The sequence below is a fragment of the Anopheles merus genome, chromosome 2R, assembly GCF_017562075.2.
Source record: "Anopheles merus strain MAF chromosome 2R, AmerM5.1, whole genome shotgun sequence".
In the NCBI taxonomy this organism is placed as follows: domain Eukaryota; kingdom Metazoa; phylum Arthropoda; class Insecta; order Diptera; family Culicidae; genus Anopheles; species Anopheles merus.
The window spans coordinates 48,503,727-48,516,088 of record NC_054082.1 but is presented as its reverse complement, the minus strand read 5'-3'; the positions used below and the strand labels follow the sequence as shown (position 1 = coordinate 48,516,088).

Sequence of the window (12,362 nt, the reverse complement as noted above, 5' to 3'; positions counted from 1 at the left end):
CATCTCACGAAAACCAAAATCATGTCACCACTTGAACCTTCTTTTGTGTTTAATCAATAAGAAGAAAATGCATTTCTATGATATCATTCAGTAAAAGATAACAGATTCTATACGATTTCAAAAATCATAAAGTTGAATGTTGACTTGGTGGAAACAATGCCCTGAAAAGCCTATTTGGAAACAATACAACTGGGGTTGCGGACATACATGATTTTCTAAAGATAATTCCTACACTATGTTTTTTTCTGTAGCAACGTCAGCTGCTGATGCACGATGTTTCAATAATGCCTTAGATTCTGCATTCTACGATGTGTTGTAAGCGACGCGTATTATTCCTAAATTCGTGTCAGAAGAAACATATCGATACAAATTACCAAGATTTATTTTATACAAGTACCAGAAAGTGGAACTTAAATTTTCATCGTTTTGTGTGTTCACCCTCTTCATAGTGTCCTTCTTTCCCATATCATGTGTCTGTCTTACCAGAACATTCCAAAACTGACCAGAAACTAAATATACCAACTAATAAAACTATGTTTTTAATTGATGACAAAAACACATTCGAGAGAAACTTAAAAGTGTCGTCACATTTTCTGATAAAATATGAGTGTAACATAACGTCTGCACATTATCATGGTCGCTACATTCACCGGCATGTCCGCGTAGGACGTTAGGCCAAATAGAAGAAGAAGAAGAACATTTACATAAATATCTATATTTTCTATAATGTGTCCGTCTTTACATAATTTGTCCTGTATCTTCATGTTGATTTTTAAATAATTCAAAATCTACCAACAAGATCTTATGATGCAAAGCAATGTAGTTACCTATTAAAAGAAAGGCCCTAAAGTATCGATATATTCATATTCCAAGCGCGAAGAAAAAAAATCTGCTTCCCGAAACCATTCTCGTTGCGATATAATTGTTGAGTCTAACTTTTTACACTAATTTACGACACAATAGGCACACTTCTTGGTGACAGGAAACGACGTTACTATCCTTACCAGCCGACAAACGCTTGAAGACCATGGGGAACGTGGCTTCAAATGTCGTGTGACTGCCCAGTTGGTGGCGCCGGCTTTGTTAGCAACCAGCGCAAGTTAAGATTCCCTGTTCCTGTCCCGAAATAAAAAGCCCCGTTGTTAGGGAAACGCCAAGACCATGCGACCGGTGTTCTTTTCCCCGGCCTGTAGTCTGCTACTGGTTCTTTTTATATTTGTATACCATTCTTATTCGCTAATTGATGTCTCATTTTCAGTCGCACATGGTGGTCGGCCGAACAGGACGGGTGGTCTTGTGCGATTTGCTTTCTTACGCGATACCGTGAGCATGTCGTTTGTCTTCCAAAGCGATTGGACTAGTTTAAGACAAACTGACAAATGACAAACTAAGAGTAGTGGAGCCTCCGAAAAAAACATCGAACGTGCTTCGTTGATGGTTTAGGGTAGCGATGTTGCCCATCAAAGATAGTAATGAAAGACTGTACCAAAGCAAGTCGTGTTTAATAGTTTAAATTAGTTGAACATTGCCTAGCACAATTAGAAATGTTGGTAAGTTACAATCATTTTCCCCACGATTCTTCAACTTAACAATCTAACAATATTTTACTGCATCCTATAAAAACTACTACAACTCTCAAGCCAATTGTAGTAAAAATGAAACATGTATTTTGAAATATAATTTGCTTAGCAAGCATTTCGACACATACTCTAACATCCCCATAGTCGCATAATTCAACACTCGAGATTGTATCGCACTAAGGGACGAATATCTGACCGATAAGAAACATTGCACAGCGTAACGATTGTTGTTGCTTTCGCTAATTCCCCTACCCTAACCAATGCAGAGCAGAAACAGGGCCATTTACAAGCGGAAAAGAAAATTCCTTACCTTTATGTCGTTGGGCGCACCGAAGCGACACCCGGATGGTGCACCCGCAGCGCATAATGCAGCATGTTCGTGCGCGGGGCGCGCCTTCAGCTAGGAGTCGCCGTTATGCCTTTACTTTCTTGAAGAAAGAAGAGAAGAAAACATACTTCAGCAAAACAATAGGATGACCTTTACCACTCGATTGTTCTTGAGCCGCACAGTAAGTGAGTGAGTGCACCGTTGTGAGTTCGGACAGGAAGGAGCACATTTTGGGCTGGGAACTGTTTTACTTCACATCACTGGCCAGAATAATAAGTGTCAAAAGATCGCGAGAAAATCCGATTGTCGATTCGTCGTCCCGCTGCCGGTATCGGAAATCGTTCCACTGGCATAGAACATGGATTTTCTCATGGAATCGCGCAATCGGTTGAAACTTCCTTGCTGTTTTAACCACTTCGACTACACCGCCTACTGAGCACCCGTTTCATTGGAAACGGACCGTGAGAAATCGCTCTTGAGAATGTGGTTTGAAATATTTCGTTGAAAAATCGTTAATATGGTAAATATTGGTGGGTCAGCTGAATGTTGTTTTGGGAATGGAAATTATCCCTATTTCAAGGACAGATTTAGTGGCACTTGCACACTTGCCCTTAGTTATGTGTTAAGATAAGTGTACTGTAACGTAGACCAGCTGAAATTGATAAGGCTTCCACTACTACTTTATCTTGTCATAGATTTCTGCTCGAATCTTGAAGCAAACTGAACGCTGAAACGCAAACGTTACAAACACAGCTTTCGGAAGAGAAATAAAACACATTTTCCAGAACGCGTTGCGTGATAAAAGTTGCGTCAACCATTTTATTCATTTGAGCAAACAAAATGGTCCTGTTTTTCTTCCGTTAACATGTGTTAACTAATCAGCAAATGTTTGACATATTCACACACTTCTTAACTAGCTTAAGACAACTCTTACCAAAGTTCTCACGCAAGATGTGTGAGGGGCGGCGGGTACCACTTACCAGCACAGGATAGGTCCTGTAAAAATTGCATCTAACGCATATCTTAACGTACGGAAAAAGAGCTTTTCGATCCATACAAATGCACTGTTTGTATGGTAACGATCCTCATCTGGTAGTGTGATTCATAAGTTCCTAAGCTGCTTGCGCCTACATTTATAAATCCTTTGAAAAAAATTCTTGATCTAAGAAAATTTTTACGTATTCCCTAAACATGTTTGTAAAGAAAATCGAGAATTGGTTGTTTTTCTCGTTTTGCAGCACAAACCCTTCCTGGTGAACCGTTTTCATCCATACGAAATATTCCAATTTGTACCACACGTTCGGGGGGAGTCTCAATAGTAAATGATCGTGATTGATGCTTCCTTGTCTTGGCGGCATTATATGGTCGTCTCCGGTTGCCCATACTACGTATCATTTATCCACAACTACTTCTGTTACTACTCCCACCACTACTACCGGGAAGGTTGTGCGGCTCCCAAATGTTGTAATTAAATTTAAAAGAAAAATGCAACTCGGAAGGGAACGACACACGTCCGATTTGCCCGCGATTAGTACTGTCTTCGCTGATTGTTAAACCGATTATTTCCGCCACCACCGCCGCCTCCCGCCGATCCATAATTGTTCTGCCCGTAGCGGTTGTTGTTGTTGTTATTGTTATTTCGTTGGCCACCTCCCCCATTTCCCTGCTGGAACTGTCTTCCTCCGCTTCCACCACCACGATTGTACCCACCGCCACCACCACCGCCGCCGCCCCGGTTATTGTTATAGTTAGCGTTGCGGCCACCGTTGTTGTTGGTCCAGTTGTTGCCGCCTGCACGGTGATTGTTATAGTCGTACTGGACCTGATTGGCGAACTGGTTCGGGGAGGATTGGGATGTATTGCGCGAAATTTCGTTCATCATCTGCTGCTGGTACTGCTGTATCTGGCTGCTAAGCTGCTCGAACACGCTCCGGTTGGCACCGGCGGGCGGTCCGGATGTCGCGGATGTTGTAACGCTCGAATCTTCCGACGCGTTACTACTTCCCCCCTGTCGACCTGCTCCCTGACGGTTGAACTGCTGCTGCTGGTTGCCACCACTGCCGTACGGACCGCTGCTGTTGCCATCATTACTCTGATAGCCGCCGGAGTAGTTGTTGTGCGTAGCTGGTAGAATAAATGGAGATAAAGCGCTTATTAATATTTGATACAACCGTTCGCAGCTTATAATTATTGCAACTAGTTTTCCTAGATTCAAATGTGTCTACCAATGCGGAAATCATGTTCACGTCTACACCCCTTTTACAACCCTAACCTACACTGACAACGTTCATCGATCAGCAGTAGTACACCACCGTGTGCCTGGGACGATTACATCTCACTTGAGCTTCGGTGGACACACATATGCGAACTGATCCCGTAATTTTCGAGTGGCAACTCTTGCTCTGCTTGTTCGAAGATTTGAATAAACGAAAATAATGCTGCAGCGACCAGGCACACCACGTTTCGGTTCGTCGACTCTAGAACCACCCACTTCAAACTGCACTCGTCGCATAATTACGACCAATATGCTTTATGCACACCTCGACCAACAAAGAATAAAGGTCAATTCGCCCAACTAAGGAGCAACTCGCCCCTCCCCTCCCCCTTGTTCCGTTCCGTATGCAACTACGACTCGCATCCTCTCCAATCCTTGCCACTTCCTCCCTGGAATCAGATCGAACAGTGTTGCCGTCAAACTTTTGTATCGCACGACATCCCGTTTGGTTAGAAACGAAGCTCACACATACACATACACAACGAGGATGCATGGAGTGGAAAATGTTCAAGTGCCGAACATTTCCACACCACAGATTGGGCACACCGAGCACCGAGCAGACAAAAGAAGATCCTGACAGGGCCCGTGTTTTGCGCCTCCAGATAGCCCCTGACAATCGACCGGTTGGAAAACTACGGCTCCAACAATAGCACGCGCATCGAGAGTTAAGTGGCCAAACCACAGCCACTGCTGACAATTTGTATTTGTTCCGAATTTCCCTATTTCAAACCCATTTCCCAGGAGCGGTTGTGGGTTTTGGCGATGGTGGCAAGCCTTTGCTTTATTATGTTCTTCTTCCCTCGTTTTTATATCTTCCCAACAGCAGCAACAGCAGCAGCAGCATGGGGCCCATCATCCGACCGGCGTTCGATTTCGTTTGTTCAGTTTTCAATTATCCGTGTCGTAAGAAGAAGATGGGTATTAATGAGACTATTGTTACAAAATAAAACGAATGTAATTGAATACGCAACAGCACGCTAATATTTAAATAATATTTGCTGTGAATGCCTGTATCACTGAGACACAGTGTTTGTTCATTTAAATATATTATTTTCAATATGAATGATTTTACTTATATTAAAATGAACATTTTTTTTTATTTAAATGAGTCAAATCATTTATAGGTAATGCTGTGAAAGCTGTGCATCATTATTAGCAGGACAAAAGTGCTGCAACGAACCATCGGACATGATGCACCCACCGTTTTCGTTGCAGCCTACCGTGTGCCTATGCAAATACTGATGCTGCACCGTTATTGCACCGATCATCATCAGGGTGCGGGAAATCACTCGACTTACATCGCCTTCTTTCTCTCATTTGAATTGCCGTATCACACGTACACACCACACAGCCGTGCCGACACGAGTGTAGCGAAAATCGTCAGCAAATTCTATGTGTAAAGCACAGACAAATAGATACCGGATTGGACGATAGCCGAGGGTTAGCTTTACCACGAACGGTGTTTCGAATTTACCAAGCGTGCCCCAGGAAAAGGGAGTTTGAAGAGTACACTTTTCGCCGCTTAAATGCGCCCAGCCCAGAGCAATAAGCCGCACTCGAGATCAATGTGCAATTTATTGTCCGATTGTCGCCCGTGAGGTAAGGTGAATGAGGATAACGGGCGCATAGTAGGTGATAGTAGAACGTTGAAAATTTGTAGCAGTGGAAGAATTTTGGTAAAAAAAACGAGGAACACATTTGATCATAGTAGAAACATCGAAGAGAATAAAAATAATCTCGTTGGAACCATTGATTTATGCTTTTAAAACATATACTCCAAATCCTTTGAGATTGTTAGAGTATGTGAATTTTTCTTCATTTTTTGGGAGTAAAATGTAATATTGTATGTTGTATGCAGCCTATGCTGCTTCATAATGACATATTACAAAGCAGGGCATATTCAATATATAAGGACAAATAGTGGTCCTGGGCAGATGATTTCAAATGAATATTTTTTTATATGAAACACTCGTTACAAAGAGATAAAAATTATGTGCAAACATCGGAGAATCGCTAATTGATCATTGATCCATTTGTACGTGCTTATTACCGCATCAAAAGCATTCCGGTGACAAAATAAGTCAAATCGCAATCAAAGAGTAACCGACCTCTTTGCTGTACAGCCTCATCATCCCTAATAATTAGTATTATGAATAGAATTTGTTCAAAACATCAAACACGCTGTTCGATTTTCGCACCGAGCAGCGATCGTTATCGGATTACAAGCAACAAAGATCACAACACAAAACACATATTTTACCGCGGCAAACATGGCAAATTCTTCTTCAATTCTGGCTACACGCTACACTTCCCTTCCATGCAGTTGATCCTCGTTTCTTGGAACAGTGAGAGTGTGTAATTTGATCCAGAGAATCTGAAATCAACCCAAAACACGGTAGCAGCGCACTTCCAGAAGGACGAGTCTTACTCAAACGACCCAAGCTGCCAACAACAAAAACCAGGTAAAAGGAAAAGTGATGCACCGTTGCATTTGTTTTGGGTTAACAAAACCAATCGTAAATGCACGTGAAAAATAGAAGTGATTCGAACGGATCTTTTTGTCCAGCATGCCTCCAGCAGCGTGCCGACATCGTGTCTGCATTTGCTTTCGAAAGTTGACTCATCAATCCCCATTTATTTCCTAACTCAACAAAGTTAAAATTTAATTACTGAAATTATACGAAAGAAGACCATCATGGCTGAAGAAAGTGGAACGGAAAGGAAAGAAGAAAAAAAGAAAAAAATATATTTTTTGAGCCACGATAAAAGCTTAACACACTTAAAAAGAAAGGATACGTGGCGCAAGCCCGGGATAGAATCAGCTTACACCGGTAGCATTCTCTCCGCGATGGGCACATTCTCAAACCAATTGTCATACCGGATCATTGTTGGTCCTTTCTTCTAGGCTAATGCTTGCCGTAATCCAATTGTTCTATCCGTTGTACGGCGTCCTTACAGTGCAGACAAGTCACGCGGGTGCTATCGATCCGATCTCGTTTCGACATTATGCAGCGGCATTGTGTTTGTTGCACTGTGGCTAATGCCCGGAAAACCTACCATTATCCTCCATTATTTTCTGATTATGAGATTTGCTTTGAAGCAAATCCAGGAGTAAACATTGCTTCCTATTTTGCTATTAACATACGGCGAACGTCTTTAACATAGAGCACTGCTGGTAGCACAGTTGTATTTTGTAAAATATATTTCTACATCCCTGCGATAGGTGTGTTAGTTGACAAATATTCTACGAGTTCCGGGGAGGGAAAATTCGGTCCCATTAATAAATATTGATGCTTTCAACCTGCATCTTGGAGCGTTATGTTTTGATCGTACACTTCGATTATTTCATCCAAAAACACTCCAACATTCAGCAATACCTCATGTGCTATGTTTATGAGATTTACCCCAAGCATGCATGAGCTGTGTCCACGCATATATAAAAACCACGCATTATTCCTGGGAATTCCGAGTACTGTGGGATCCACACACCACACAAAAGCAAGGAATCTTTCTCCTTTCCATTTTATCTGAACGTCTTTTGCCTTTTGTTTGTCTTTCTTCCACACGCAGCAGCACGGCTAACACGGATAGTGGAGAAAAAAGCTCAATAAGATATCCTTATTAGAAACAAATCATCATTCGTTTTCCTTGCGCCTGTGAGCCTTTTCTGTGTGGTCGTGCTTTACTTGCAAACCCTTTGCACTTGAAAAATAGGTCTTGATGTTTTGTTAAGCCTAAAAATAAATAAAAACTACGGATGCCCGTGTATTTTGAGAAAAAATAGAGAAAAGGATGTAGGTTGAATATCTTTGATGGTTTCAACATAACAGCACAATACAAGATCTAACATTCCGGTAGCAAACCAGAAATGCTTTGCCTAGTGGCCTAGAGTAACGCGAGTAAGATCATCAATAAATACGTTATACATTGGTTTCTGACAATTCTATGCGTAGAATGCAATAGAAACTTCGTATTATAAAGGATATACTTTAAAATACGTATAGATGGTCCCTAAAAATGCAACCCATCCAAAACAGCTGCATCTTTCTCCTTAACAGCATCATTTCTTCTGGGAGTAACAATTTCGTTGCAGAATTATAACGCAACACAGGCAAATATCTTTCGCCCATGAGGGAAGCTACTCAAATCCCAAATAGCTGCGGGTGGAACGTGAATCATTTGCCAAATGGTCCCAAAAGTACCCAAAAGCCTTATGCGACAATGCAAACCGTGTGTACGTGCGTTGGCGATTGTTGACGTTGATTGCATACGCTTAGCTACCTATAAAGCAGCATACCCCATCCCCAGCAGCGCAATGAAAAAAGTAGTAGAAACCCACAAACCAAAACGCCATCATTATTAAGCCGCAATACCATCCAAATGAGCCGCTCCGTCCATGCATGCACACTCATTAGTGAAATATATTCAAGCCGGTCCACGAACCAAACAAGAAAAAACACCCTTCCAGTACTGCCACAAACCACAGTCACAACTAATTAACCAAACCATATCAACCCTGCCGCTGTTGGACCGGGATGGATGAGCTGGTTGAAGAAATGGGCAACACAGGCACGCATTTGTCGCGCCCGGAGCATTCTGTAGTAGGACCATCCGGAGGGAAGCAGAATGGAGCGGTAAAAAACGTGCCAAAGTGGCAATCCCGGGTCCGGGAAATGGAGTAACGTCTCGCCCACCGGAAGAAACAAAAGCCTCACCGACAATGAGCGATTCTCTCAAGAGAGGACACTTATCGTTCATTTCGCCTTCCGACCAGGCGATGGAGCAGGGGAAATCACGGACTTCTAAACCATCCCGCTGTCTACCATTGGCATCGCTAATTCATCATTATCTGTATTCTGACTTCCAATCGTTTCCTAATTGATGCTAGCGTTGCTGTTTGTCAGATACGTTCAGAAACACAGACTAGCTTGGCCATGTGCAAACCTCACTTATAATTTTGTTACCCTTGATCGTCAGATATGAAACGTTCCTATTCTTCTTCTGGTGCTGTTGTTCGAAATCATCTGGACTTTTTCCGGCGGTTTACAGCACGCTGCTTCTGCCGAAGCGTGGAAATCTCCAAACGAATTCTTCTACAGAGTTTTTGTCGATCAAAAATGTTAAATTTTGTTAAAACAAATCCCTCCATCACTAATGACCGTCTAGGATAAACAATAAATCGTAATCTTACCTCCGCGATCATTGAAACGATTGTTGCCACCGTAACCGCCTCCTCGTCCCTGGAAGTTGTTGTTATTGCCCTGGAATCCTCTGCCGCGGCCTCCGCCACCTCCCGCGTGTCCAAGCATCCGATGGCCGGCCGCTCCGAGCCCCGCACGATCCGTGCGCTGGCCGAACCCAATCACCGGGCCTTCGTTCGCGCCCAACACCTTCGGTTGTTCCTTTGCATTGTCCAGTCGGCGTGCCGGGAACACAAAATCGTCCGCATACTTTGGGTCCTGGAAGCGCACCGTCAACACCTGATTCTCCGTCACAGCCGGCAGGCCAGGGATGGGCGAAGGAAGCATACCCTCTCGTGGTACATTTTCCTTGGTGGGAACAACAAAACCCTCCACGTAGTCTACCGTGACTGGGACCTCTCGGTTGTAATCCACGTCATCGCCACCGTAAAGACCGGCCAGCGTACGGTAGCCGGCAGACCCGGGTAGAACGAACAGCTTCGCATCGCCGTTCTCATTCCGCAATCGTTCCTCTTCCGTCAGCAACGGTACCTTCGGATCTGTCGCCTTGAACAGTCGCTTTTCGTCTACGAACGGGAGCAGAGCAACACCCTGCCAGGCGAACTTTTTACCATTTAGATCGATGCGAAAATCGATCGGGTAGAAGTCTATGATGGGACTGCGCGGATCAACCATCAGTTCGGCGAACGCCGGCGGAACGTGGCTGCGACTGGCTGCCGGGAACACACCCATCAGCTGCTGGAGCGGCTTGAACGGTGTGCCACGATCGAAGTGGGTGTTCACGTTTTCCAAATGCTTAAAGTCCGACGCAAATGGTGCATAGTGATAAGGGAAGTACCACTCCCAGGACGCACAGCCCTGATAGTAGTATCGCAGCACCCAGCACAGTCCTCGCACATACTCCCAGGCGACAGTTTGACGAAACTTTATGTTCTGTGGCATTACGTCAAACTTCGACTCGTAGTACCGATCCTTGAAACCGTCCTCCCACAGCCGTACCTCATCCGGCGTCTCCTTTTCCTCGTCTTCCGTCACGGTTACCGCAAGCGGTTCTTCCGCTTTCCGCTTGGTGCCCCGCGGACTCGGATCGTTGGAGCTGTTGTTGCCGGCCGCCACTCGCTCGTTATCGTTTCCACCCTGTCCAAGCATCCGAAAGTGGGCCGCCTCCTTACGGGCATTCACAACGGCTTGCGGCTGCACGCCTCGGCCAAGCGGAGTCGGAGCAAACTGGGAGTTGTTGTACTGCTCGAAATTGGGACGCCGCTGGCGCTCGTTCTGCATTCGCATCCGCTTGTTGCGCTCCTTGAAGCGATCCTCGCTCACTTTACGCTGCCGAAAGATTTCGTCCTCCGCGAATCCGAGATCCGTCATGATCATCTCGACCCGGTCGAGCAACACGCTTCCCGAGTCGGTCAGATAGCCGCGCGTTTTGTACACACACTTTTTGTACAGCGTCACCAGACGGTCGATTGCATTTTCGCGAATCTCAAGACTGGGCAGATGGGGCAGAAAGTCGTTGCCGACGAAGAAACACATAAACACCCAATCGTCCACCACACGCTCGAAATCGTACGGGAAGGGCAAATTCGGCATGTCCAGCTCCTTTTGCAAATACTCCTTTAGCACGTTCAATCGCACGAAAATGAACTGCGTCTCCTTGCCCGGCATCGGCGGTGGCTTGTCGGCTAGCTCGCGCTCCGACTGCAGCCCGGTGCAGGACTTCATCTCGTGGCCAATCTGCTGGCAAATATCGCACGGTCGGTCCTTGTTCGGTAAAAACTCCTCGCGGATGATCGTGAAGTGCGTTTCGTGCGTCGCCAGTCCCAACATGATCAGATCCGCATCGGCACCACACAGCACGTGGTGCGTGTTTGGGTCGTAATCCGGCTGCACACGCTGCTTCCGGATGTAGTCCATGATCTTGTGCTCGCCCTCGCCGGGTACATTTGCGTCCGACAGGATCACCTTCAAATTCTTCCATCCCGGATTGTTGTTCATTCGGTCGTGCACGTAGTACTGCAGACACCTGCTCAGCCGGTCCATGAACGGGGTGCCGGGTGTAATACAGTTCGAATCGAAGTGGCTACCCTTTTCCTTCTCGGGCGGCAGAATGGCTCCCTTGGCCGCGAGCTCCTCGCGGATACGAGCCATCTCGGCCGCCTTCTCGGCCGTCTCCTTCGACGCCCGGAAACGACGCGATCGCTGTTGGTTCATTTTGGCGCGCGGTGCTACACCATCAATTGCCATATACAGTACCTTGCGCGGCCGGACGATGTTCATCAGTCGATCGATGCACTCGAAGATGGCGATCATCATCTCATCCTCGTTCTTCGGGGCCGGTTTATCTTCCGGATGGGTGCACGGATGAATAATACCATTCATGTCCAGGTACAGATTGTCGAACTCCACCCGGTTCGGGTTCGGATCGGATAGATTTTCGTAGACGACATTTCCCTGATCGTCAACAGACTGCAAAGAAAAACGCAAGGAACGGAGAACAGATAACTCTATCGTTCAATTATCCTCTGGGGAAAACAATGCGGTTTACACATTAGCCTTCCACCTCACTCCTCACCCAAAACGCAATTGCACTCACCTTCTGCTCGACACATTCGATTATCACGGACGGATATTTACGCGACAACCAGCGGAAAAATGCTGGTACTCCCATGATGCGGACGAATTTGCGGTGGTTTTGGTAGGATAATGTTTAGCTCCTAATTTATTCACAATCTCTTCACTATCAGTGCCCTTCTCGTGTTTACGCACTTGCAAACCTTTCCCACGAGAATCTGTTGCTGTCAACGCCTCGCGTTTTCCGCTTGTCACAATTCAGCTGTCAAGCGCTTGTCATTTGAAAGCACCGCAGTGTTTTAATTGTAAAATAAAATGGAAAATCGTGGGAATATATTCGAAAAAAAATCCGTGGATTGTTGTTCCAAAGAAGTACTAAATAAGCCAATAATAAATCATTAATA

General features: G+C 45.1%; 1 protein-coding gene and 1 long non-coding RNA gene across 3 annotated transcripts in view; both read right to left on the bottom strand.

The window, feature by feature from the left end:
- LOC121588054 overlaps window positions 1-2,328 on the bottom strand; it is a 65,256-nt gene extending 62,928 nt beyond the window's left edge. The window contains exons 1-2 of the long non-coding RNA XR_006004147.1: window positions 2,089-2,328; window positions 1,891-2,008 (exon numbers count right to left, since the gene is read on the bottom strand). This is a non-coding gene — a long non-coding RNA (uncharacterized LOC121588054). The remainder of the gene's footprint in view (window positions 1-1,890; window positions 2,009-2,088) is intronic.
- Window positions 2,329-2,684: 356 nt separating this feature from the next.
- LOC121588687 (5'-3' exoribonuclease 2 homolog) lies at window positions 2,685-12,200 on the bottom strand. Of its 2 annotated transcripts, none has more exons than XM_041906920.1 (3): window positions 11,981-12,200; window positions 9,375-11,853; window positions 2,685-4,032 (listed from the first exon to the last, which is right to left on the bottom strand). In XM_041906920.1, exons 1-3 carry the CDS (start codon window positions 12,053-12,055, stop codon window positions 3,437-3,439), a joined length of 3,150 nt encoding a protein of 1,049 aa, XP_041762854.1. In that variant the 5' UTR covers window positions 12,056-12,200; the 3' UTR covers window positions 2,685-3,436. The 2 variants fall into 2 exon arrangements, with proteins under 2 accessions (XP_041762854.1, XP_041762855.1); XM_041906921.1 differs by lacking the exon at window positions 2,685-4,032 and adding an exon at window positions 8,229-9,276.
- Between the last annotated feature and the right edge of the window lie 162 nt (window positions 12,201-12,362).

What these genes read in the sequence shown, in the direction of transcription:
- LOC121588687 (XM_041906920.1), bottom strand. Translation starts at nt 12,055, where the DNA reads ATGGGAGTACCAGCATTTTTCCGCTGGTTGTCGCGTAAATATCCGTCC. An exon ending in TCGAATGTGTCGAGCAGAAG is followed by an intron (nt 11,854 to 11,980) that starts GTGAGTGCAATT and finishes TTTTCTTTGCAG; the next exon opens with TCTGTTGACGATCAGGGAAA. An exon ending in TCGTTTCAATGATCGCGGAG is followed by an intron (nt 4,033 to 9,374) that starts GTAAGATTACGA and finishes TTATTCTACCAG; the next exon opens with CTACGCACAACAACTACTCC.